The sequence below is a fragment of the Martes martes genome (assembly GCF_963455335.1).
Source record: "Martes martes genome assembly, chromosome: 15".
NCBI classification, from domain to species: domain Eukaryota; kingdom Metazoa; phylum Chordata; class Mammalia; order Carnivora; family Mustelidae; genus Martes; species Martes martes.
The window spans coordinates 27643384-27669830 of NC_137903.1; the positions used below are offsets into that span (position 1 = coordinate 27643384).

General features: G+C 40.1%; 1 protein-coding gene across 7 annotated transcripts in view; it reads right to left on the bottom strand.

Moving 5' to 3' along the window:
* The window catches only part of PPP1R12B (protein phosphatase 1 regulatory subunit 12B), a 212752-nt gene that overhangs the window by 64738 nt on the left and 121567 nt on the right, over nt 1–26447 (bottom strand). For 4 of the 7 annotated variants that reach the window (XM_080824314.1, XM_080824312.1, XM_080824313.1 and 1 more), the window contains 5 exons: nt 25013–25103; nt 19242–19445; nt 16964–17153; nt 16757–16869; nt 15451–15492 (listed from right to left, as the gene is read on the bottom strand). In XM_080824314.1, the coding sequence (XP_080680440.1) occupies nt 15451–15492; nt 16757–16869; nt 16964–17153; nt 19242–19445; nt 25013–25103 (640 nt within the window). Of the gene's footprint in view, nt 1–15435; nt 15493–16756; nt 16870–16963; nt 17154–19241; nt 19446–25012; nt 25104–26447 lie in introns of all 7 variants that reach the window. The other 3 variants (XR_013968008.1, XR_013968009.1, XR_013968010.1) reach the window with 1 other exon arrangement.

Genomic DNA, 26447 nt, shown 5'->3' on the forward strand with positions numbered 1-26447 from the left:
TTGAACTAGTTACTTAAATGAGTGCATCCCTTACAACAATGGGGAAGAAAAAAAGTTGAGAAGTAACTGTTCTACAAGTTATTCTTGGAAAATATCACTCTTTTCAGAGTTCAAAACTATTACCAGCAGGCTGATGCCCTCTAACTCTTTATTTCTAGCCCCCAAACCTCCCACACTTCAGGCCTCTGTATCTAACTGCCGATAGGATATTTAATTTCGTATGTCTGATAGGTACCTCAAAGTCAGCATATCCAAAAGCAAACACATTATCTTCATCACAAACATGTTCTTCCTCCTGAATTCCCAATCTCATTAATGGCATATGATCCATGCAGTCATCAAAGTTGGAAATACGAATGTCATCAACTGGACTGTTCTACAAATCTTCATAGAAGACATATCTAAATACTAGATATTCTACTACATCCTGTGTAGCTAAAATAACAAATAAGAAACAGACCTCGCTTTTAAGGATTTTAGTTTAATTGGCGAATACCACACAGTAATAATTATCACTATATATTCAAGATTAATTAAGATACTGAGGAGAACCTAATCTACTCTAAGGAGGGGTCAAAGGAAGCTTCTTGGAGGCCCTAGTTGGGGCCTAATCTAAATCATAAATGGGTGTTAAAAAAGGGAGCGGGCAGAGGAAAAGGCAGTAAAGTAGGAGGAAGAGCATTCCAGGAAATGGGAATGAAGTGTGAAAGCTTAAAAATATGGGGCGGGGGGGTGGGGGGGGTGGGGGGGTGGGGGGTGGAGAAGACTGATGAAGTACTATTATACTCGCAGCTTTCGTTAATTAACAACTTGCTAAAGCTAGGCACTATTTAAAGTGAAATACATTATTATTGCTGTCCTTACATCAAGCCTACAAGATAGGAATAACAATCTCAGTTTTACAGTCAATTAAAGCACTTTGAGAATTCAGAGAGGTTAAATTACTTTTCTGAGACCATACAGCTAAAAAGAGATGGAACTTGCTTTGGCCCTAGGTTTTCTGGCTCCGAAGCCAATACGGTTTCTACCAATCTATGCATCTTCTCAACCACTCTAGACTCTTCTTTATGTTCACTGTCCATATCCAGTAAAATATCAAATCCTGTTGAGTTTTCATATTTCTTAAGTTCCTCCCATTCAAACCACACTTAACGTTAGAAATCTCGTTCATTATCTTTCATTTAGATACGAATAGACTCTAATTGCTCTCTAGGTATAAAAAAAAAATGTGGGGGCGCCTGGGTGGCTCAGTGGGTTAAAGCCTCTGCCTTCGGCTCAGGTCATGATCCCAGGGTCCTGGGATCGAGCCCCGCATCCGGACTCTCTGCTCAGCAGGGAGCCTGCTTCCTCCTCTCTCTGCCTGTCTCTCTGCCTACTTGTGACCTCTGTCAAATAAATAAATAAAAATCTTCTAAATGTAAAAAAAAAAAAAAAAATGTGTGTGTGTGTGTGTGTTGCGTGTTACAGAAAGTCAGATCAGAACTACTTCATTTTCTCCATTTGAGATCCACCAACTTACCTGTATAAGTTCTGTTCCACAGAAGAACTATTCCTGCTTCTGTCTAGAGCCGGCCCTGGAGTCTTCTAGGGCGTGGTCATGGACTCCTTTGTCCTCTTTATGTTCTTTTCCTGAGAGATCTCACCCAGTTCACCATCTCTGAGTATCATCTTTAAGACAATGACTCCCAAATATCTTCATTTCCAGCTCTAATATCTCCCACGATCACCAGATTCCTATATTCAACTGCCTACGTGATATCTCAACTTGTCTGTCTGATAGGAATACCACCCGCCCCATTAAAATATGAGTATTATGAGTGGCAGGAACATTGTCTACCTTATACATTTCTATATCCTTAATGCATAATACTTAACACATACTAGGTAACCAATAACCATTTCTTGATTGAATAAAGGCATGCTTCTATGTAAGCCAAAGACTTCCTGAATGGGACTGAACTGTCCTAGGGGGCCTTTAAGAATTTGATTCTCTGCGGGTTAAATGGGCATTTTTGGAGTAGAGGAAGGAGTAGAGATTGGCTCTAAGTCCCCTCAATGTGCCATAGTTAATCCTACTTTTTAATAATAATGACCTGGGATATTAGCAAGCTCTAAATATTATACCTGTAGGAAGAGTGTTGTTAAGAATCACCTAGGTGACTTCTATTATAATACAGATTCCCAGGCTTTCCATTCTCCACCACCATGTCCCCTCCTAATTCAGAATCTCAATGGGGAGAGGCCTAAAATTCTGTATTATAAACAAATGACCCCAATGATTCTTACTGACAAGTTTGAGGAAGACTACTAGAGAAGCTTCATAATTACATAATTATTGAAAATGGCTCAGCTTGCTGGACAGCAGTATTCAAACTTGCCCTTAGCTCTAAGTCGAACATCCCCAAAATGATTTATAAGTTGCCCAAACACTATTTCCTTAGGTTTATTTGAGAACGAGAGGTCACCAGTGACTGGAAAGACTTCTTAGACAACATGTCATATATAAGGCAGAACTTTATTCCATAGAAAGGATCTGGTTTTGTTTACTTGGCACAAAATTCATTGTGCCAACCCATCGCTGATTCCCATATGTGATATGAGTCTTTACTGTGACATATCACTGTCAGCTCTCATCACTTTTTTCCTTAAATCTGTTCAATAACCAGAATTTTAGCTTCTCTTTCCAAAAATCCATTGCTCTTAATGATCATTTCAAGTAAGCTCAAGGTCAAAGCTTTAAAGAGTTCTGTCACCCCCTTTATAAATCTCCCCCAAATTCTTCCAAAGTTAACAAGGCAAAAAAAAAAAAACCCAAAAAACTAATAAACTCCATAACCTACTCCTGACTAAGGAATTCAAATGACAACCAGCAATTAAAGTGAATGACAGGTATCCTTCCAAGAATCTGTGAGCCTTAAAGGCAAACTTATTTATGGCCATAGCCTAAAAAAAGAAGAGTTTCTCAAGTGTCAAGTGATTATATATCCCTGAACTGTAATTTTAGCTAACCTCAAAGTCAGGTCTTTGGGAGGTAAAAAGGGATAGGATTAGATGAAAAAAAGCAGATAGGGACATATTAGGAGAATTTCAGACTTTGTCCTTAAAAGGTAATGATCTACCAGATGGCAGCTACACTTGTGGTGAGTACAGTAAACCTGTAGACTTGCTGAGTCATTATGTTGTACACCTGAAACCAATGCAACACTGTGTGTCAACTATGCTTCATTAAAAAGATAAATGTTTGGGGCACCTGGGTGGCTCAGTGGGTTAAAGCCTCTGCCTTCGGCTCAGGTCATGATCCCAGGGTCCTGGGATCTCTACCTACTTGTGATCTCTGTCTGTCAAGTAAATAAATAAAATCTTTAAAAAAGAAAGATAAATGTTTAAGAAAGAAAAAAGGTACAGAACTAAGAGAACAGAGAAACTACATTTAAAATGATATGGAAGAAATTCTCCTTCCTTTACTCCTTCATTCAGGAATCGTTATAGCTTGTTTTCTGCAGCGTGACAAAAACTGATGCTTTTCCAAGTGTGGACAAACAGCATGTATCACTCCACATGACTCCCCTTGCTCCACAAAGTGTCAATGATACTAAAGAATCGGAGGAATTGGAAAAATGCTGAATTACCAGAAAAGCGCTTGGATGAGAACAAACTGACATTTGGAGCCACGTTTACATCAGCAAACATTTCTGAATCTGTAGCCAAGAGCAGAGGCTGGAAAACTGTGGCCTGGGCTGTAAGCCAAAGCCAGCCCACCAACTTGCTTTAATAAGTAAAGTTTTATTAGAACATAGCCACTCCGTTTGTTGACATACTGTCTATGGTTACTCTCCCACTGTAATAGCAGAGTTGAGTAGTTGCAACAGACTATATGGACCACAGAGTAGAAAATATTACACTCAGGCCCTTTATATAAAAGGTTTGCTAAGCCCTGACCTAGAAAGTGTAACGTGTGGAAGATGAAAACTAGGCTGGCCCTGCTGCCGTTGTCCCTCTCCCAACACACACCACTGGAGAACAGGCATAGACATCTGCCCTCCCTGTGGACCTCAAGAAGGCAGTGTTGACCCTCCACAAGAGCCAGCAAGCAGCTCTACTAGACACCTGAAGAAATAAGAAACTAAGAATTCAGTACCATAGATAGCCCATGACTCACCAATTTGGTATACCACTTTTCAAAGTCCCCCAACGGCTAAGTAATTTCAGTTTGAGCTATAAACTTGCCAATGTTTTTTTAATTGAGGTGTATATGATACACATTATATTAGTTGCACGTGTACAACACGATCATTAGATATTTGTATATATTTCAAAATAAACACAGTAAGTCTAGTTAAAATCCCTTACCATAGTTACAGAATTTTTTTTCTTATCATAAGAACTTTTTTTAATCATAAGAACTTTTAAGATTTATTCTCTTAGCAACCTTCAACCATGCAACACAGCATTTTATTTATTTATTTATTTTTAAAAAGATATTTATTTATTTGACAGACAGAGATCGCAAGTAGGCAGAGAGGCAGGCAGAGAGAGAAGGCGGTGGGCGGGGGGAGCAGGCTCCCTGTTGAGCAGAGAGCCCAATGTAGGGCTCGATCCCAGGACCCTGGGATCATGACCTGAGCTGAAGGCAGAGGCTCAACCCACTGAGCCACCCAGGTGCCCCATGAAACACAGCATTTTATTTTATTTTATTTTTTAATTTTTAAAAAGATTTTATTTATTTATTTGACAGACAGATCACAAGTAGGCAGAGAGGCAGGCAGAGAGAGAGAAAGAGGAGGAAGCAGGCTCCCCACCAAGCAGACAGCCTGATGCGGGGCTTGATCCCAGAATTCCGGGATCATGACCTGAGCCAAAAGCAGAGGATTTAACCCACTGAGCCACCTAGGTGTCCCACACAGCATTTTAAACGATAGTTGCCATACTGTTTGTTAAGTCCCCATGACTTATGCCAATGGGTCTTAAAAATGTCCCCTCTTTTCTTCTCAGTATTCAGTAACATTGGTATAGTTTAAGGTGTTATGAGTTCAGGGCATAAAAAACATTTTTAAAGCATTGAAAAAGCCAAGTATTTTCAAAAGCACATACTGGTAAGTCATACCTGTATGAACATTGTCTTGAAAAATCATATTTGGATATAAAACTTTGGATTTTCTATGAAAGAAAGTCATGTCACTAAATGGCTGCGGATTCTTGAACTTGTTTCATCAAAGACTGAGATGGTAGAGACAAAATTAAGACTGGTAGACTGTAAGCATTTATCTTTAGGTTTTCACCCCAACTATCCTACCTTTTAGCTCGTACATGAATTATAGCTTTAAAGGCAACATCTGTTAGCGCCTTGAGGGCAACATTCCTGCTGGGGCAAATCTATAAACACTCCATTTGCTGAAAAAGAGCTGCAAATCCCACACTAAGCTTTTTACCTCAATCATGGGGCTAGAACTCTGACATTAGCTAAGCCTAAGCCATGGTTAAAACTCTCTAGCCATGCTATCAACAGAAGAAATGAATACTTTCATAACTAAGGTAACCCTTAGATTCCAACTGAAAGAGAAACAATTATTCCAGGAGGCTCTCTGTAATCAAAGCCATCACAGGACTGACTACTTTGATAAAAGAGTTGGCCCAAGTGCTTTGAAGACAATGTCATGAGATTGTCATCATGGTAATGATGGGGTCCCAGGAATGCTCAGGTTGGAAATGATCCTTTTCTTAAAAATGTCCTTAGTCTGTCTTGAATATGTTTAAAAAAACAAAACAAAACAAAACAAAACAACTTGGGGAAAATACCAGCAGAAAACTCACCAGAATGTTAAACAGTAATTTCCTTTCAGTGGTATAACTTTGGACAATATTTTCTTGTTCTTTACAGTATAAAGAATCCCCTTTTATAACAAATATTTTCTAACAGCCTCTCCCCATCTTTATTATCCTGAACTCATAGATACAAAGCTTAGCCCAAATCGTTTAAAAAAACAATAGACTATGAAGAAAAACAAAAATTTATAGTGAAATATTTATTTCAATGTATATACTCTTGGGCTAATAGCACTAGAAAGTATAATGAAATAATCAGAGGCTTGGACTCCTTACAGATAGCCGTGAAGAACAAAGTCAGATGCAGATCTGTAGAATGTGTTTTATAACAATGCCATTATACAAATGGCAGTGCTATCAGGAATGAGTAAAACTAAAACTACAGTTTTTCCTCAGTTCAGATGGTGGTTGAATTTTTAGATTCCCTCTGCCATAAAATGCGAATTTATACATAAAATCAAGTTTGGTTTTAGACTCAGATAACAGAGAGGTTCCATCTATGACTGTCCAGGAAGGTAGTCAAAAGTCAAGCAAGCTACAGGGACAACTGTCATACAGGACATAGTAGGACATTTAGCATCTCTGGCCTCTGTCCACTGAATGCATGTAGACCATCCCCCCATCACTGTGACCCATCAAGTATCCCCATGAATGTTTATAACCTCTAGAAATGTTCCTGCTGCTTTTGAGAACCCTGCTTTATACTTTCCTATACTTAGTATATTTTCTATAAGGACATATATTGACTTTATAGCCGTAAAAAAAGTTTCAGTAGAGTTTCAAGCTCATCAGTGTCTCTCCAACAAAGAGACAGAAGGTCACAGGTGACTAACACAAAGCAATACCTTGAGGGCAATGCGAAGCAGAAGAAAGAAATTGGAAGAAAAGCAAAAGGTCAAGAGGTTAACTGTACTTCCTTACTAGTTGATAAACCTTCCACATCTTTGGATAAGAAGTGTGAGCAAGGCCCAAACAGATACCTCGAAGGTCAGTTTATTCTATCTCAAAAACGATTTCTGACTCGAGCAGAATTCACTGATGTAATGGGACAATGGGTCCAAAAATTACAGGGTCTCAAAGGAATACGTGTGAGCTTTGATTACTGAGATTTCCTTGGCAACAGCACGACCTAAAATTAATAGAGGCCTTAAAAGGAAGATGCCAAAAGAAACTTTGTTGGTTTATATAGCTTGGGCTAGAGCAAGGCACAGTATGACCCATATATAGAAAATCACAGCATCTGCAGTATTTTAAGAAACTATAGTCGCAAAGCAAGAGCAAATGTACAGTGAAAGGAAAGATCCTTCCAGGCTAATGTGGAGTCAACCACCTGAAAAGATTCTTTAGTGCACACTGGATAGAAGGCAGCCTCCCCCCCACAGAGTTGGTCTGCTGCCATGTCTCAATCTCCATCTCCTTCCTTGACTGCCCATTGTCATCAATTGGTCAAATCCAGGACAGTTTGCTTTTCTTCATGTGAATGCTAGCCCGCTCCCACAGGACTGTTTATAACAGCCATCACTTATTAAATCTACCCTTCTTCTGAATATCCTTATAAGCATTTTTATGTAACTGAATTTCTCAGACTTCTCAAAACCCTCTCAATTTGGGGACAAACTACCCCGTTCTCTTCATTTTTTTCCCCCTTATCTGTCTAAAGATAAAGAGGCAGAGGGAGGAAAATCTATATTTTCTTATCCTTTCACTTGATTAAAAGGAAGAAAGTCTTGCTTTAAAAAACACACACACAAGACTGTGGCTGTTATATGGTATACTGTGAAAAATACGACTTTCCTACATAAATAACTAACTAGCTAGCAGCTCTGATGGCTCACCTACAGTGTCTTTAAACTTAGTTAAACTGTTGTTCCATCTCGACAGTGCCGTCTTGTCCAGGACATACCTTACCATATTAGGTAATCAAGCCCCAGAGAGAGGAAAGCAAAACAGTTCTAGGATTTTACCTAAAAGGAGAATGGCAAGGATACTGCCCAGTGGTGGAGAGCGGACAGAAAATCGCTGGATGCCCTCCAGCAGATTAAGGGGCTTCACAAGATTAAGTAACAAGATTAAAAAAAATACTGCTTGAGAGAGGGGAAAAGATCCAGCAAATAGCCAGAAGCAAAGCTGTGGAAAAAATAGAGCAAATAGGCAAAGGCGCTATTATTTACTCAAAGAAAGAGAGTATGTGTGTTGGGGGGGGAGGGCGGAGTATGGGGAGAGAGTAAAGATCTATAAAACTAGAACCATAGAACTGTTGGAGTAACATCGGCAGAGAAAGATAAATGGGAGGGGTAACTGAGGCACAGAAATGAAAGCCTGCTTGATTGACAGAGAAATCCGCAGCAACTTGACTTGGTCAGGTGCTCAGAGAGTTCCCAGCTAAACTGGAAACATTTAGTTCTTCTTCGTTTTATTTTATTTTATTTATTTATTTGACAGAGAGAGAGAGAAAGAGAGAGAGAGATCACAAGTATGCAGAGAGGCAGGTAGAGGCGGAGGGGGAAGCAGGCTCCCTGCCCAGCAGAGAGCCCGATGCGGGGCTAGATCCCAGAACCCTGAGATGAAGGCAGAGGCCATGACCTGAGCTGAAGGCAGAGGCTTAACCCACTGAGCCACACAGGCGTCCCAACGTTTAGTTCTTCTTTCTTCCCTTTCTACTTATTACTTGTTTCTCCTACTTCAGCAACCCCCTTGAAACCTTCTTTCTCAAAATTCATCAGGTACATTCTCAGGGCATGGACATATACTGGAGTCAGAAAGGAGCCCGTTTACTTTCCTGACTCTCCAAAGAACCCATTCTTTAGGGATAAATTAATAAATAACTTCCAGATCACATGACTCTAAGGTCAAGGAAAGTATTCTCAAAGTCTTAGACTCATGCAGATTTACAAACCTACAGTTTGGAAGATAGCATGAATGAATCTCAATCATCTCTAACTATTTAAATGTATTTCTTCATTTTCACTTTACAACTTTAAGAGGTAGCTACTATGATTACCCCTACTGTACAGATGAGGAAACTGAAGGATGTGAGTTTCAACTTACCCAAAGCAGTTAAGTGGCCCAGGGAGTCCACCTAGGTCATGGGTCTGCACTCTTAACTACTAGGCGATACACAACAGACATAAAAATTCACCTGAGGACAGTACAACGGCCATGGACTAGGAACCCAGCTATGCGATCCTGGCAAGTTACTTAATCTCTCTGGGCTTCAGTGGCTATCTTTAAAATGAGAAGTTTAACTAGTTTATTAGAAGTGTAGGTCTCTTTCAGTTCTAAAATTTAGTCTATAATTGCTATTCTATCCATCACAGAGCTAACTCAGAGTTTAGCATACGATACCACTCAGAAATAAGGTTTTCAAAGAAGGTCTCTTATTCTTAAGTGGAATGTAAGTGCTAGTTATTCAAAGATGTAATAAAGCTAAGGGAGGTTAGGCAAAGCAAAGGAGACCAAAAGCTGAGTCTACTTAAAAGATCACCTGCAATATGGTTATCAATAGAATTCTTCTAATTTAACCAAAAACAGTCATATTCTCAGAGCGAAGTGCTAGGATTCATCAGTTTCCTTTGTGGTTCTTCCCCTTCTCACTTTGAATTTTGGAGCACCCCAGGGCTCTGTCTTTGTATTTCTTCTCTGTCTGCTCTGATTCTCTTGGTGATCTCATTCAATCTCATGGTTTTAAATACAATCTATACATTTGCTGACACTCAAGTTTGTATGTCCAGTCTGGACTGCTCACCTGAACTCTAGACTCCAAACACTAAGTCTCTTCTTGACATTTGCAAGTGGATGTCAATCAGACATACTAAATTTAACACTCCTAAAAGCCAAACTACAGGCCTGCTCTTCCCCCACTAAATTCATTCCTTCCACAGTCTTCTCCATCTCAGTTAATTGAAAACTCCATACTTTCAGTTACCTTGGCTAAAAGCTTCAGTGTCAACCTTGATCACTACACCTCCCCACAACCCCAGGCTTTTTTTCACTCTATATCCAATCCAGCAGCAAATTTTATTCATTCCAATTTCAAACAATATCCTGATTCTGAAAACTTCTCAGTATCTTTAGTACCCACTATCACTTTGGTCCAAACCGCCATCACTTTTTCCCTGGATAATTATAAGCAGCCTCCTAACTGACGTCCCTGATTCCACCCAAACCCTATTAGAGGGCATCCTCAAAACAGCAGGCAGAGTAACTCCTTAAAATATAAGTATAATCATGTCACTCTTCTCAAAACTCTACAATGGCTACCCACTCACTCAGATCAAAAGCCAGAGCCCTTAAAATGACTTATCAGTCTATGTCATTTGGGCCCTTTTGCCCATTCTGCTCTGCCACATTGTTCTTTTCACCTGTCCTCAAGCACATCAGGCCCACTTCTGCCTCAGAATCCTTGCAAGTGCTATTCCCCCTGGCTAGCTCCAGAGGTTCAGGTGATGTTCAGTCTAGGTTCAGATGATGCTTTCATCTGACCACCCTACTTAAAATTCTCATGTCAACTTCCTATCCTACTCAGGCACTTCTGATTCCTGCCTATCCTACTCTACGTGGGTTTTCCAAAAACACTTACCACCTTTTCACATACTACTTATTTCACACATTTATTTATTGTCGATTTCCTCCACTAGAATGTAAAATCCATAAGAGCAGGGCTTTTCCTTCATTGTTGCATCTCCAGTATCTAAAAAATTGCCTGATTATAACATGTTACTTAAAAGTACTTGTTCAGTGAATAAATGAGAAGGTTATAAAGGGAGAAGGCAGGACAAAATGGGAAATGCATTTAGTGACTTCTGGTAGTAGAGACATTTCTGGGGCCAAGTGGCTCCCAAGGCAAGTTTCATTTTCTGTTAAAACTTAGTTCAAAACCAAGCTTTGGCAGCAAGTCTCTGTATGGTTTCTCTTTTATGTAATATGAAAATCTTACATTTAATAGCTTGCTTCTTTTGGAGCACTTTCCCAACACATCTATCCACTAGCAGGCCACCATTTATCTTTTTTTTTTTTTTTTAAGATTAACTTATTTATTTATTTGACAGAGAGAGGGGGGGAGAGAGAGAGAGAGATACCAGAAGTAAGCAGAAAGGCAGGCAGAGAGAGAGGAGTGGGGGGAAGGAGGTTCCCTGCTGAGCAAAGAGCCTGATGCGGGGCTGGATCCCTGGACCCTGGGATCATGACCTGAGCCGAAGGCAGAGGCTTTAACCCACTGAGCCACCCAGGTGCCCCAGGCCACCATTTTTCTAAGACAGATATCTTAATGTTCATGAATTAGTAATTCCTTAACAATATCTCCTTTATCAACGCATTTTGAGGGGTGATTAGCAATCCAGATCTACTGGTTCCATTCTGGACTGGAAAAATGACACTGCTAATTTTGAGGTGAGGCTTCAGTGAATTTGTTCAGATGGAGTGCTACCTGATTTGCCTAAAGCCAACAGGGATGGAGGGAGGGCATAGATGGGAGGGAAGCATTGTGTATGGAAATTCTTACTTCTTGAAAGACATAAGTACCTACTTATGTCAAGGACAGCAGAAGAATGCTGCTATTCTACCCACTGACTGAATCTTGATACTCAGAGTAGGCTTTTCAGTTGTCCTTCAGGAAGACATTCCTTCACTTAAGGAAGTGAGATGCTACTAGCAAGTCAATTTGAACACTATTGAGTAAAATCTATTGAGTAAAAAACCAAATGGATAAACAGGGAATGCAGAAGGATATAAGCCCTGATTGCAGGTCTGTTTCACTTAGGTCAAAGAAAAAGATTCCCTGATGTGGGGCACAGGGTAATCAACTAGTAGAGCTTTCATGTCCCTGAACACTTCTTAACTTCACTGGGCTTCAGTTTTCTTAACTGTAAATTGAGGCCCCTAACCCAGGTTATCTCTAAATTCCCAAAAGTTGGGAGGCAAGTAACTTTAATACACTGAGCTGGGTTCTTTAACAATTCCTTTAAAACAAAAGAATCTGTCTTCTGTTCAAATTTTTTAGGGCACCATTCTTGTTCTCCAGCATCTTTTCTGTTGACCACTTACGCCCTCTAGTGACACACTTAATTATACAACAGAACTGGCTAGGGAAACCGTCTGTTCAGAGGAGTAAAAGGGGGAAAACAGCAAGAACGCAGTAAATAAAATCAGTGTTAAGCAAAAGAGAAGCAGGCCAAAGATGTAAGTTAAAAAAAACAACAACAACAACAAAAAAACTAAACAGCTGGAAAGAAATCAAATGGCCATCACTTTCTGCAGTGTGGCTATGACTGAGTCTTCTAGAACAAACACTGTAAAGGAATTACCTCTAGTAATTACTTACAGTGAAGAAAACAAACACGCTCCTGAATATAAAAGTTTTTTCAGGTATGACTGGAATACCCTTCTTCCTCACATTAAGATCTGGGTACAGTCTCTTTTTCATTTAGCAAGATAAAAGATATATTAAGACTTCTGGGGGCACCTGGGTGGCTCAGTGGGTTAAAGCCTCTGCCTTTGGCTCAGGTCATGATCCCAGGGTCCTGGGATCGAGCCCCGCATCAGGCTCTCTGCTCAGCAGGGAGCCTGCTCCCCCTCTCTCTGCCTGCCTCCTCTGCCTACTTGTGATCTCTGTCAAATAAATAAATAAAATCTTAAAAAAAAAAAACGACTTCTGGAAAGTTTCTATTACATACCTAATATGGATAATTAACAGATGTGCTTTGAACACACCTGTCAAGGAGGTGCTAAGACATCAAATTATATATTGTCAGTCTCACCTGTTCATGGATTTACCAATGGAGATGGGTTCTGACTAAAATCATGGAGTGCATTGGGCTTAAGAAAAGTCCTCAGCCTTCTAAGTATCATTCCTTGGTGTCACCACCATAGAAATGCACAAATGGTCTTTCTCCTATCACATAATTGAAAACAAACACCAGGGCCCTTCCTGGCAATAAATGATATCTGTATATAAATGCTGATGACATTTTTCTAGCACAGGTACACAAAAAGAAGAAATGGATTTCAATGATACCAATAGAGATTTAGGTTAAACAACAGAGAAGTTTTCTTAACCATGCTGTCATTACTGATAGGTGGGCGCGAGGGTAAAGAATCTTCTTATGAAATCATTTAAGAGAAGGAAACAAAATCTGTACTTATTTGGAGTCATTTTAATTCTAACTCTAACTGGAACATAAGATAGGGATGATAACCACTAAAGTTTCCTTTCTACTCTTAAAATGAAATATGACTGTATGATTCATATATACGAAGTTCAAAAACAGGCAGTATTAATCCATGATGACAGAAATCAGAAGAGTGGTTGCCTCTTGGGAAAGGGAAGGGGGCATGAGGGAACTTTTCAAGGTGATGGAAAAATTTTATATCTTGATTTGAGTGGTGTTCACACTGTGTATACAGTTGTCAAAATTCATCAAATCGTATACTGAAGATCTGTGCAGTTTATAGATTGTAAATTATATTTCAAAAAATATATATGCTAGAGTCTTGGGAAGAGTTAACTTTAAAAATACTGACACTACTCTTTAACAATAGGCTAAGAAAGAAAAGGGAGCTGTCATGACCTCAACAGCATATATAGTCTTACTGAACCAAAAACCAAGAAAAGAAAGAACTGGCCTGGCTTCTCAGTAGTATCCATGCTCATTAGCTAACAGTGCCAATTCAACAGAATGCCCCCTCCTCTGGCTGGCTCAGTTCTGCTGCCCGATGGAAGGACATGGAGGTGGGGGAGGAAGACTGGTCCTAAGATCACTGACTGTCTTGAAGTACAACCGCACCTTACGCTGCCTGGTATGTTGGTCTGTGGGTCCATATGATAATGGCATCATGCCTGCTCGTGTTAGAAGAGAGTACTTGCGAGAAAAACAGGTAAGTGTTTTTGGCTTTTTGTTTTCCCTCTTCAGTTAAATTACCTTCTAGAGATAACAGACTGTTCATTCTTCTCTTAAGATTCTTGTTGGAGTCCGCCTGACACATGGCAGACACTAATAGATGCCTCAAGCAATTGAATGAGTGAAATGTTTTTCAGTCTGACAAATGACTTTCACATCAAACCTCAATAGTCTGTTCTTCCTCCAATCAGAACATTTTTTCTATAATTTTCATTCAATTTCATCCAAGCCCTGAGATGAAATTCTCTGGGAAGCACTGCATCAAGAACATTCTAGCTTTCCTAACCTGTGCCCTATGTTAGGATTTTCCCATGCCAAGTGGTTTGGAAAGGTGGAGACACAGATTTTCACTGACAAAAGACATTCTGTCACAACAAAGCCATTCTTGTTGTCATTCCCTTTATGGATTTAATGGCCTCTATAACCCTCTAGGAATTACAGTCCATTTTAGTGCTCTGTAATTTATTATTCAGATTCTCTCTTTAGGTATTTTATAATTCCCCAAAGCAACTTTCCTACATTCACTCTTTATGTCTCCAAAAGCCCTTCCCAGCCCAGTGAAGACCTGAAGAGTTGCTGTTATTTATGCAAGTGTAGGAACGTCTTTGTGGTATTTCGACTGACACAGCTCCTCTTTGTGAGTCCACCTGGCTTCAACCAAGGGTGGGCAGTTCTCACCTATGTCACCACTAGTCATCTAGGCATTGCTTTTTTGGAAGGCTGTACTGATTGCTTTGGATCTTGACTAAAATACAGGCAGGTCAATGACATAATACAGTATTTCTATTTTCTCTGCTAAGAATGCGTTAGTTGTTGATTTTCAGTATGGTTTATCAAATACATTCCCTTTTTTTTTTTTAAGTAGGTGCCACACCAAGTGTGAAGCCCACTTAAGATTCTCTCTCCCTTGCCATCTGCCCAGTCCCCATCTCTTAAAAAAATAAAATAAATAAATTAAAAAAAAAAAAGAGTTGGACGCTTAACCAACTGAGTCACCCAGATGCCCCTCAAATATATTCTGAGAACCTACTTTCAGCTAACTGCAGGATATAAAAAGGCCATCTTTTTACATAATTTCCAGCAGAAACGTACATGTAGTCTCAATTCATGTAGTCAAAACCAAATTCCTTCTTTCCTCAAAAACAGTACTGATAAGGAAACCACTAACTTTCTGTCATTTTTGAGTGGCTTTCAGGAACCTAGAATGTCAGGAAAGCTGGGCCCAGGCCATCCACTACAGAGAAAAGTTGGATGCCAGGCCTGAGTTGTATAAGAGTCAAGGGTTTAACCTCATTTCAAAGTCAAATATAAGTGACTTTTGGATTGTGCGATGTTTACATTCTTCACATGTATGTCCTTTTCTCTATGTAAGTATAGATCCATTAAAGAAATAGTATCAGTCTTCACTTTTCTTCCAAAGACTTCAAAGTACTTTCTACAATCCAGTAGCGTACTCAAAAGAGAGAAAAAGCAGACAGATCCTAGATCCTAGACAGCTCCTAGAACTGTGTTGGGGATCAGCAGAAGACATAGAGAAGTGTAGGAAACTTGCTCAAGAGCATCTGAGACCATGTACCGCCAACTAACACCTGCCCCATCTCTCAGAGCAATGTCTATCTCCAAATCCTCCCACAACTCAAATCTGCATAGGGTCTGCTCTTTTCTCTCGAAATTGTATGCACACAAGAAAGGCTGAACCGAAAGGGACATGCCTCACTGGCTTGCCACTTACCAGTGCTGCTTTTACCTCTTCAGACACGTCAGCTTCATCTTCCTGAAAAGGAAAGAGGGAGAAAAACAAGAAGACCATGGTCACAGACCTCCTTGAAAGCAACAAGGTCAGCTCCCATCAATTATGCATCTTGGCATTTCCAACACAGGCAGTGAGAACTGACTGCCAAGTGATGCTCTGTTACTGCTGCTTTTAACAGCCGCCAGAGGCAGACAGCGCAGGAACACCGCCTGTCATCAAAAACGCCACACGGACTGTAGCAGGAGAAGGGGTATCTTTAGAAAAGACAGAACTTTATTTCATCTCTGTCAATAGTTAGTAGTCTATTTGGTCCTATAAAAATGAGATACTTTTATCTTAAAGAATAATTTCTAAGAGATGACTATTACTATTTCATTCCTTGTCTCCCTGAAGGTTTCATCTAGTTTTCAAATAGTCATTGGTAAGCAGGGACCTGATTCTTGGTCACTTACTTTTAAAAAATGCCAATAACAAAGTTGAGTGAAACAGGCATAGAGTAAGAGGGTAAATGAAAGTACTGAATGTGCCTGCAGTTGGTAGGCACCGGTGCACCTGCCTTTATTTTAAAGTTGAAGTTAATCTGTTTTATATGTATTTTTTCTTTTCTCCTCTAAAGGAGTAAAATTGGGTCAGATGAACTTGCGTTACTAAGATTTTAGGTTCCTTGAAATTCTTATAATGCTCCTAAAATAGTTCATTAGAACCTCTGCTTATATGGGATAATACTATTGTCTAACTACATGATTTTCTGGGACTATTAGGGATAATTGCTAATATTTTTTTTTTTTAAAGATTTTTTTTATTTACTTATTTGACAGACAGATCACAAGTAGGCAGAGAGGCAGGCAGAGAGAGAGGAGGAAGCAGGCTCCCTGCTGAGCAGAGAGCCCGATGTGGGGCTCGATCCCAGGACGCTGGGATCATGACCCGAGCCGAAGGCAGAGGCTTAAACCACTGAGCCACCCAGGCGCCCCGAGAATTGCTAATATTTGACAAGCTTATTCACTTGTTATATTTGCTTATATGGTTGTTATAGATTTCTAGTCTTTTCATTCATCACCTATTAAATTACTGAGTGCCCACTATGTGCCTGGCACAGTTCTAGGCACTGGGTATCCAGGCAAGAATATATGAAAGGAGTCCCACTCCATGGGAGTCTTTCTTCTCTTTCCTCAGTAATATTTCTTGACCATCTGCAAGATTCATCGGACCACGTGGGACCCTCAAACAAAGGATGTCAGCCATGAGTGATGTGATATGTCCCAGTGTGGACCAATCCACTTACATCTTTTGTCCAGAAATTGATGCCCGTGCCTCGTCGTCGTTCCTTGGCCCTCCTCCTCTCACGGATGGACAGTCTATTAGAGGACTGATCATCCACATCTGCTTCTTCACTCTCTGGCCAGAGAGAAAACAAAATGTGATCTCAGTAAGTGGGGGCATATACATCATATACATGAGTGGGGGTTGTACATTCTGAAGCTCTACAAACCATTTTTGTCCATTTCCTTTGCAACTGCAGTGTTTGTGGTGGTCTCTGAACTCTCAGAGTCAGGGACTGAAGATCTGCTTGTCCGTAGCAGATGGGAACTGGTGTAGAGAGACGGCCTTGATGCAGAAGGAGACACTGGTGTTGTGGGTTTGTCTGGCTGAGCTGGATACCTCAGGCGACGATAGACAGGCTGGAAATAATCCACAGGCCGAGATGTTAGAGGTCAAATCCAATCAAATGATAAGGATAGCAGGTTTATAACAATGGGCTTTTCCTATACCAAGAGGCTTATTAATAGTAGATGCTCAGTAAATAGCTACTGAGCTGAACTAAAGTTAGTTAGTCAATTAGCCAGAAAGGAAACAGCTTCTAGATTCCTATCTGATAACATCATCATGTTGACAGCAGCCCAGGAAAATTTTCCCTAAAGTGACCAAAGGGTACTCTGTAGTATTAACCTTGTTAATAAAAATTCCTTTCATTTTGGAATGAAAATAAGGATGACGGCCTGTTTAAGATGGAGCACGGAAAGGTAAAGTTTACAGAGAAAAATAAAAAGCAGCTCGGGAACATGAAGAAATAAGACAGTAATCCGAGAACAGCGACCAAGTCTGAGCAGTGTACCAATTTCTGAATACTCTACAAACCTGCCATAACCAGGCTTATTAAAACTTAAAAAAAACTCCTGGGTGCCTGTGGCTCAGGTGGTTAAGCATCTGCCTTCAGCTCAGGTCATGATCCCAGGGTCCTGGGATCGAGTCCTGCATCAGGCTCCCTGCTCAGTGGGGAGCCTGCTTCTCCCTCTGCCTCTCTCTCTCTCTGCCTCTCATGAATAAATAAATAAACCTTTTAAAAAAAATTCCCATTTTCCACTTTGAATTTTTTCCCCAAGGAGAAAGATAGAGCCTGACAATAAGCCTTAACTTGATTTATTAAAAGTGCACAGAAAGAGAAATTCTTACTACATGTAGAAATTGTATACTTTTTTGTTTATAAAGACAGAAGCAATAAAATATAGTAAGCTTTGGAATCAGACAGAACTTGGTTCAAATTCTAGTTTCAGCATTTACTAGCTGTGTGGCTCTGAATAAGTTACTTAACTTCCCTGAGCCTCAGCTTTCTCCTATGTAAAGTAGGGATAATAACTTTCTCAGAGAGGGCTGTGAGGATTATAAAGGTAACGTATGCTCTCCTTAGAACAGTGCTTAGAACAGAAGCTAGTAGTAAGTAATCAATAAACAGTAGCCGACAGAACAAAATAAAAAAAAGAACCTCAATTAGTTTATATAACCTAGCCATTCAGAGTTGGAGCAAGGAGATTTCTTTCTCCTCTAACTATGGTGACGAGAAAATTTGTCATCCCAATTAAGATACTTCGGAGAGTGGAGACGAATGATATCAATAATTACACTAAGATAACAGGTGTAATTTGAACCATCTTAGGTAAACTAGAAGTTATGTTCACCCTAAATAGAACCCTATACCTTTGACTACCAACTCCACTTGAGAAAGGGAACATAAGCTAAAACTGTCCACCTCAATAGTGACATCTTGTGGCATGGGATTAAGGGGGCGCTTCGTAAACTCCTAGGTTTGCAGGGGTTTAGACAACAATTTAATCATGGTTGAGAGAGCACTCTGGAGCTTCACTGCCTATGCTCTAGTCCTGCTTAACCACTTCACATCTGTGTGAAATGCTGGGCAAGTTACTTAATCTCTTTGTGACCTGATTTCCTCACATGTACAATACAAATAATATCATCTACCTCGGAGGGTTGTTTTGAATACATACGAAATAGTTGAAATAATGCCCGGTATAAAGTAGACACTCAGTAAATCCTCTTACTTCTATCTGTATTTTTATTATACTATAACCTCTCTCTTGAGAATAGAAAAACATCTTTAGTTATAGAATTAATTTAGTTAATGGAATTTATTGTGGTGATCATTTCACAACATACACATGTATCAAATCATAACGTTGTACATAACTTAAAGTTAATAAAATGTTGCATGTTAATTCACTGTTATAGGTCAACATCTCAATAAAACTGGATGAAAAATAAGCGTCAGTTAACTCCAGGCACAAAATGATGACTGACAGACAGACATCCTCTGAGTTCTTTCAGCCACTCAGGTTTGCCAGTGACAGACAGACGTTACCAGTGTTTTCTACGTGTTGTCCACTGTAAAGCAACACCAGGCTCGAGTTACGAGCAAGGAGGGATTCCCCACGTTAATGACCCTGCTTTTAGCACAGTACATGCCAGTGACTTACTTCTTCATCCAGACTCCCGCCCCAGGTCTGACGGCCCTCGCCAGCTTCCTTTGCCGGGACTGCTGAGGGCTCATGCTTCTCTGAGCTTCCCTCAAGCCCTTCGGTGCCGGCAGGCTTCTGGCTAGGCTGCTCCTGAGCTTGCCGTTCTGCTCTTGACCGGCTGAAAGTCCTTTCTGCTTCCTGAAGGTCCGTCAGTGTCACACCCTGGGAAAATGACACAAGGTCAGGGAAGTTTCACCTCAACCGTGGAGTAACTCTTGATAAATAAGCAGGGAGACTGCCTTAAAGTTCTAATAGTATCAAATTCCAAATGAAGCTCTCAAAACATATGAAGCCATTTCAAGTAAGATCTGCTTAAAATAAACACCTCGGTGTGCAGAGAGCCCCAGCCTGAGCCCATGCATATTTCAAATGTAATACTTTAGCTTTTCCAGTTTGAGTGCCAGAAAATAGGGCAACACTGATGGCTGCCTGTCATAGATGTACTTCTCTCATACCCTTAATTCTCAACACCTTCATTTGAAAGCTGCATACCTCCCAAGAACAAATGGCTACCGAAACAAATTCTCTAAATAGTGGATAATAAGAAAAACTTGATTTTATTTATAGAAAGAAAAATCAGGCTCAAAAAGGTGAAAATTTGAGCCAGGCTAGAACTACAAAAAAACCAACCAACAACCAACAAAAACGACACCACCTAAATTAGCTTTATTCTAAGATGATTTCCTAAGTAACTCTAGGAATGTGACACAGAGACATTCCAATAACTGATATTTCCCCCAGGCTCTTAGGAGCAGCAGTACAGAAGAAAAACGAGGAGGAGCCATCTGCAGAAGAAGGGAGAGAGGACTAGAGCAAACTGATTCCAACTCAAGCAGTTATGTGCTCAAGTCTTCAGGAGAAGGAAGTTCTAAAGCTGGAGGTAGTTATGCAAGTACTATACCCTGTTATTGTTGTTAACTACTCATGAATTTACTCACTCATTCTCTTAATAAATTAAGTGTCCTTAAGCACTGGAACTACAGACAATTCAAATGATTTCTGCACTGAAGAACCTTTTAATCTAATGGAAAAGACATAATAAACAGATGAGCATAATGGAATGAATATGTCATTAAGACAAAAACGCATGATCCAAAAATTCTGCTTCTGAGTATTTACCCAAAAGGACTGAAAGTAGGGTCTCAAAGAGATCATTCGTACGTCTGCGCTCCCAGCAGTATTATTCACAGTGGACAAAAGGTGGCTATCCGCAAGTGAATGAATGAACAGCATACGGTCTAACCACGGAGTGGAATACCCTTCATCCCTAAAGAAGAATGAAGCACTGACACAGGCTGTGACGAGAATGAACTCTGAGGACATTACGCTAAGTGAAGTAAGCCAGTCACCGAAGGACAACTACTGTATGACTCTACTTGTGAGAAGTACTTAGACTGATCAAATTCAGAGAGACGAGAAGTAGAATGGTGGTGGCCAGAACCTGAAGGGGGTGGGAGAGGGAATTACTGTTGAATATATATTAGAGTTTCAGTTTGGGAAGATCAAAAATGTTCTGGAGATGGATGGTGGTAACAGTGGCAAAATAACGCAAATGAACTTAACAACACTGAACTGTACACTTAAGTGGTAAATTGCATGTTATGTGTATTTTACCACAATAAACCAAACCAAAACAAAAAAGTTATCGTCAGTCTTGGTCTTTATGGAGGTTACATTCTAAGAGGGAAAAACAGAAATAATCAAGCAAAAACAAAGTAACAGTAGCCATAGTTACTACAAAGGAAGGACACTTAACCTACTTTGGAAAAGTCAGGGAAGACAGGGGTACGATTGTGACTATTTATAAAGTCCCTTTCTGGGGCGCCTGAGTGGCTTAGTTGGTTAAACATCTGCCTTTGGCTCAGGTCATGATCCCAGGGTCATGGGATCAAGCCCCACATGGGGCTCTATGCACAGCAGGGTGTCTGCTTCTCCCTCTCCCTCTGCCATTCCCCCTGCTTGTGCTCTCTCTCCCTCTCTCTCAAATAAATCAATCTCCTTTTTTAAAGATTTCATTTATTTATTTGACAGAGAGATAGAGAGAGAGAGAGAGCACAAGCAGGGGGAATGGCAGAGAGGCAGGCAGAGAGGCAGGCAGAGGGAGAGGGAGAGGGAGATGCAGGCTCTCCACTAAGCAGGAGCCTGATGCAGGGCTTGATCCCAGCACCCTGGGATCATGACCTGAGCCGAAGGCAGATGCCTAACCAACTGAGCCACCCAGGCGCCCCTCAAATAAATAAATCTTAAAAAAAATAAAGTCCTTTTCTTCAGTCTTCAGCTTTCCTGCCTGACCTCTGTAGCATTTACAATTGTTACCTTCACCTTTTACCAGGAAACTGACTTTTCATTGACTTCTATGCTGTTCCTATCTCCTGGCTTACCTTTCATCTCTCTGGCTGCTCCTTTTAATTGTGTTTCATCAGCTCATCATCCTCTGCCTCCTTAATGCCAAGTCACAGCTTTCTCTCCCTTCTCCCTGCCAGTGCATCCTGAGTTCATGGTCTTGTTTCTCCCAGCTTGGACTACTGTGACAGCTTCCTAACACGTCTTCTTGTTTCCTGCCTTGCCAAACATACTTTCGCCATCCATCCCCATCAATTCTCTGCATGGTGATTTCTGCAATATTACGCAGATTGGGGCACTGGGTGGCTCAGTTGGTTAAGCATCAGATGCTTTTTTTTTTTTTTTTTTTTTAAGAGGGAGAGCAAGAGCGCGACTGAGTCACCTAGGCACTCCATAGCCTCCAACTCTTGATCTCAGCTCAGGTATTGATTTCAGGATTGTGAGTTCCAGCCCTGTGTTGGGCTCTACACTGGGCATGGAGCCTATTTTTAAAAAAATAAATAAAAAATTATATATGTATATATAAAAATTTATTTATTGTTATATATATAAATATTTATATGTATATTTTATATAAATGCAGATTATATCCAGGCTCTTCCTTACTTCAGTGGCTCCCTTAGTGATTTTTTTTTCTTTTAAAACTATCTTTATTGAAGGGGTGCCCGGGTGGCTCAGTGGGTTCAGTGGCCAACTCTTGATTTTAGCTTAGATCATGGTTTCAGGATCCTGGGATCGAGCTCTGCCTCAGGCTCCATGCTCAGCAGGGAGTCTGCCTGACATTCTCTCTCTTCTCCCTCTGCCCTGTACAGGCATGCACATGCTTTCTCTCTCTAAAATAAATAAATAAATCTTAAAAAATATATATATCTTTATTGAAACCTAACTCCCAGATCATAAAAGCTACCCTTTTAAAGTACAGGCATGGGGTGCCTGGGTGGCTCAGTCTTTAAGTGTCTGCCTTCGGCTCAGTTCATGATCCCAGGGTCCTGGGATCGAGCCCCACATTGGGCTCCCTGATCAGTGGGAAGCCTGCTTCTCCCTCTCCCACTCCCCCTGCTTGTGTTCCTTCTCTCACTGTGTCTCTCTCTGTCAAATAAATAAACAAAATCTTTAAAAATAAATAAATAAATAAATAAATAAAGCAAGCAAGCACAGGCATATTTCAGAGATACTGAGGGTCTGGCTCCAGATCACCATGATAAAGTGAGTATCACAATACAGTGAGTCAAATAAATTTTTTGGTTTCCCGATACTTATAAAAGTTATGTTCATACTATACTGTGGTCTATTAAGTATGCAATAACATTATGTCCAAAAAACAATGTACATACCTGAATTAAAAAATACTTTATTGCTAAAAAAAATGCTAACCATTGTCTGAGCTTTCAGCAAGTCATAGTCTTTTTGCTGGTGGAGGCTCTTGCCTTTACGCTAATGGCTGCTGACTGATCAGAGTGGCTGTGGCAATTCCTTACAACAACAGTGAAGGAGGGTACAGCGTTGCTTGACTCTTGTTTCCACGAACAATTTCTCTGTAGCATGGGATGCTATTTGGCAGCATTTTGCCACAGCAGAACTGCTTTCAAAATTGGAGTCAATCCCTCAAACCCTGCCACTGTTTCATCAGCTAAGTTGAGATCATATTCTAAATCCCTGTTGTCATCTCAATAGTCTTCACCGGGAGTACATCCCGTCTCAAGAAACAACTTTTTTTGCTCATCTGTAAGAAGCGACTTCCCACCTGTTCATGTTTCATCATGAGATTTCTTCCATTCAGTCCCATGTTTAGGCTCCGCTGCTAAATCTAGTTCCCTTGCTACTTCCACCACATCCGCAGTGACTTCTGCCACTGAACTCTGAACTTCCAATTTGTTAAAAAAAAAACAAAAGCAGTATCTGCAAAGCATAATAAAATGTGGGATGCCTGTACACAATTCAGTGGTTTTAGCATGTTCAGAGTTCCGCAACCATCATCATCGCCTCATTTCAGAACATTTCATCACCCCAAAAAGAAACTCCTATCCATCAGCAGTCACTCCCATTCCTTCCTCTCTCCCACCCTGGCAACCACTAACCTATTTTCTTTTCTTTTCTTCCTTTTTTTCTTTTTTTTAAAGAGAGACAGCGAGTGAGAGTGAGGTTGGGGGAGGATCAGAGGGAGAGGAAGAGAATTTTAAGTAGGCTCCATGGCCAGCATGGAGCCTGATGCATGACCCTGAGACCATGACCTGAGCCGAAACCAAGAGTTGGATGCTTAACTGACTGAGACACCCAGGTGCTCCACTAATTTTTTCTATTTCTCTGGCTTTGCCTATTCTGGATCTTTTCATATCAATGGAATCGTGTCTTGTTTCTTTCACTTAACATAATGTTTTCTCAAGGTTCCTGCACATTGTAGCATTAGCATGTATCATTTCATTGCCAAATAATATTCTATTGTACAGATCTATAATATTTTGTTTATCCATTCCTTTGTTGTTGGAAATTTGTTTTCTTTTTTCCCCAATTATGCTAACTGCTTAATTTACTTGGTTTGCTTGATGGCTCAGCCTATGCCCACAACTCCTACACCTGCTGAGGATAGCTGAGGCACACCCAGCCGCACAATGCTAACCCTTGGTGCTGCTGGGGGCCCAGGACTCAACTCTACAGCAAGCTTGTAAACTCCACATGAGTTGGTCTATACAGCAAGTAAACTCTGGCCAGAGTTCAGAGATGACACTGAATTTGGGCTATTGTGAATAATGCTGTTATATAAACATCTATGTACAAGTTTCTTTTATTTATTTATTTATTTATTTGACAGAGCAAGCAAGCAAGAGAGACAGACAGCAAGCACAAGCAGGGGGAATGGCAGGCAGGGGAGAAGCAGGCTCCCCACTGAGCAAGAAGCCCGATGCGGGGCTTGATCCCAGAACCCCGGGATCATGACCTGAGCTGAAGGCAGCCGCCCAACTGACTGAGCCACCCAGGCACCCCTATGTACAAGTTTTTGTGTGGACATATGTTTTCATTTCTCTTGACTATATACCTAAGAGTAGAATTGCTGGGTCCTATGATAACTGTACAGATAACATTTTGAGGAACTGCCAAACCCTTCTCCTTTAGGGATTCTTCAGATGTGGCCTCTTAAATACAAATGGAATGATTAGTCTTGTGAAGGAAAGGAGATAAACCTGCTCTGAGCCTAGAGAAATAAAAGTGAGAGTGGGCAGATGGAGCTATAAATACATCCGATACTACATGGTATAAGATTTAACACAGGTGAAAACTTTTACAACAGTGGCTGGAGTAAGGAACTTGTCTTACGATTTTTTAATCATTCTGCCAACAGAACGAAAGGAAGATAGACAAAATGACAGAAAAAAGAAGGCCACACTCACTTGGGTAGACCTTCGAGTCTGCCGAGCTTGTCTGGAGCGTGCTTTTCGTAAGGACTCTGCTTCCTCATCCCGTACAGGAGTCAGATATGATCTGTAGATTAGAAAAAGTCATAGCAGAAGTAAGAGACCTCTGTTGCATGAACTTGGGGAATGGGGAATGACAAGGTACTTCTACATACTATGGTGATTTCTACACTCTTAGAATGAACTTAGGCAGAATCAAAATGATAGAAATGCTATCAGTGAAAACAAGACATTACTTGTAAATGTATTACTGTTCAAGCAGAATCATGTCATCTATAAAATGAGAATTTCATTTCTTCTTCCAACATCCTTACAATTTTTCTTTCTTTCTTTTCTTGCTTTAATGCTCTGGCTAGAGCCTCCAGGATATGTTGAAAAGGAGTGATGATAGCAAGTTTCCATGCTTTGTTCTTGCCTTCAGAGACAAAGCATTCAGCATTTTATCACTCTGATGTCTACTGCAAGATTTCTGTAGACACTGCTTCTCAAGTTCAATCAACTCCTTTCCATTCCAGTAGGAAGTAGGCTAAGAGGGTTTTGTTGTTATTGGTTCTGTTTTTTAATCATTAGTATGTGTTGAACTTATCACATGGTTTTCTTCCCCATATACTGAGATTATTATCATTTTCCTTCTTTTTTCTGTTAATATGGTGAATTGCACTGAATAATTTTTGAATGATAAAGTAACATTGGATTCTTAGGATAAGCTCAAGTTGGCCATGATGTATCTTTTTTTGAAAGAAATATTATTTTATTATTTTTTTAAGTAAGCTCTATACACAACATGGGGTTTGAACTCATAACTCTGAGATCACGAGTTGCACACTCTACTAACTGAGCTAGCCAGAGACCCCTACATAGACTTACTTTTATATAGATTCAGTATTGTTTAGTTTAGGATTTCTCCATCCACGTTTATTAGAGAAATCGGCCTGTAATTTTCCCTTCTTATAATAACCTGGTCAGCTCTAGAAATAAGATCATACAAGTTGGGAAGTGTTTTCTCCTTGTCTATTTTCTGTAAGAATTTGTATAAGATTAAGGCTGTTTCCTTCTTAAACAATTAGTAAAGTGCACCAATGAAGCCATCTGGATTTAAAGTGTTCTTTATGGGAGGGTTTTAAATAAGGGGTTCAATTTCTTTAATTGACTTAGGCCTAGTCAGATTTTTCTGTTTTGGTAATATTTATTTTTCAAAGAACTTAATATTCTTATATCTAGTGGCACAAAATTATTCATAATATTCTTGCATATTTTATTTATTTAACTCTTGTATATTTTAACTGTCATTTTAGTATCTGTAGCAATGATACTTTAATTTTTTGGTCTCAGGGTCCTTTTACATTATATCTATATCTATATATCTATATCTATATATATTTTTAAGATTTTACTTATTTGACAGAGAGAG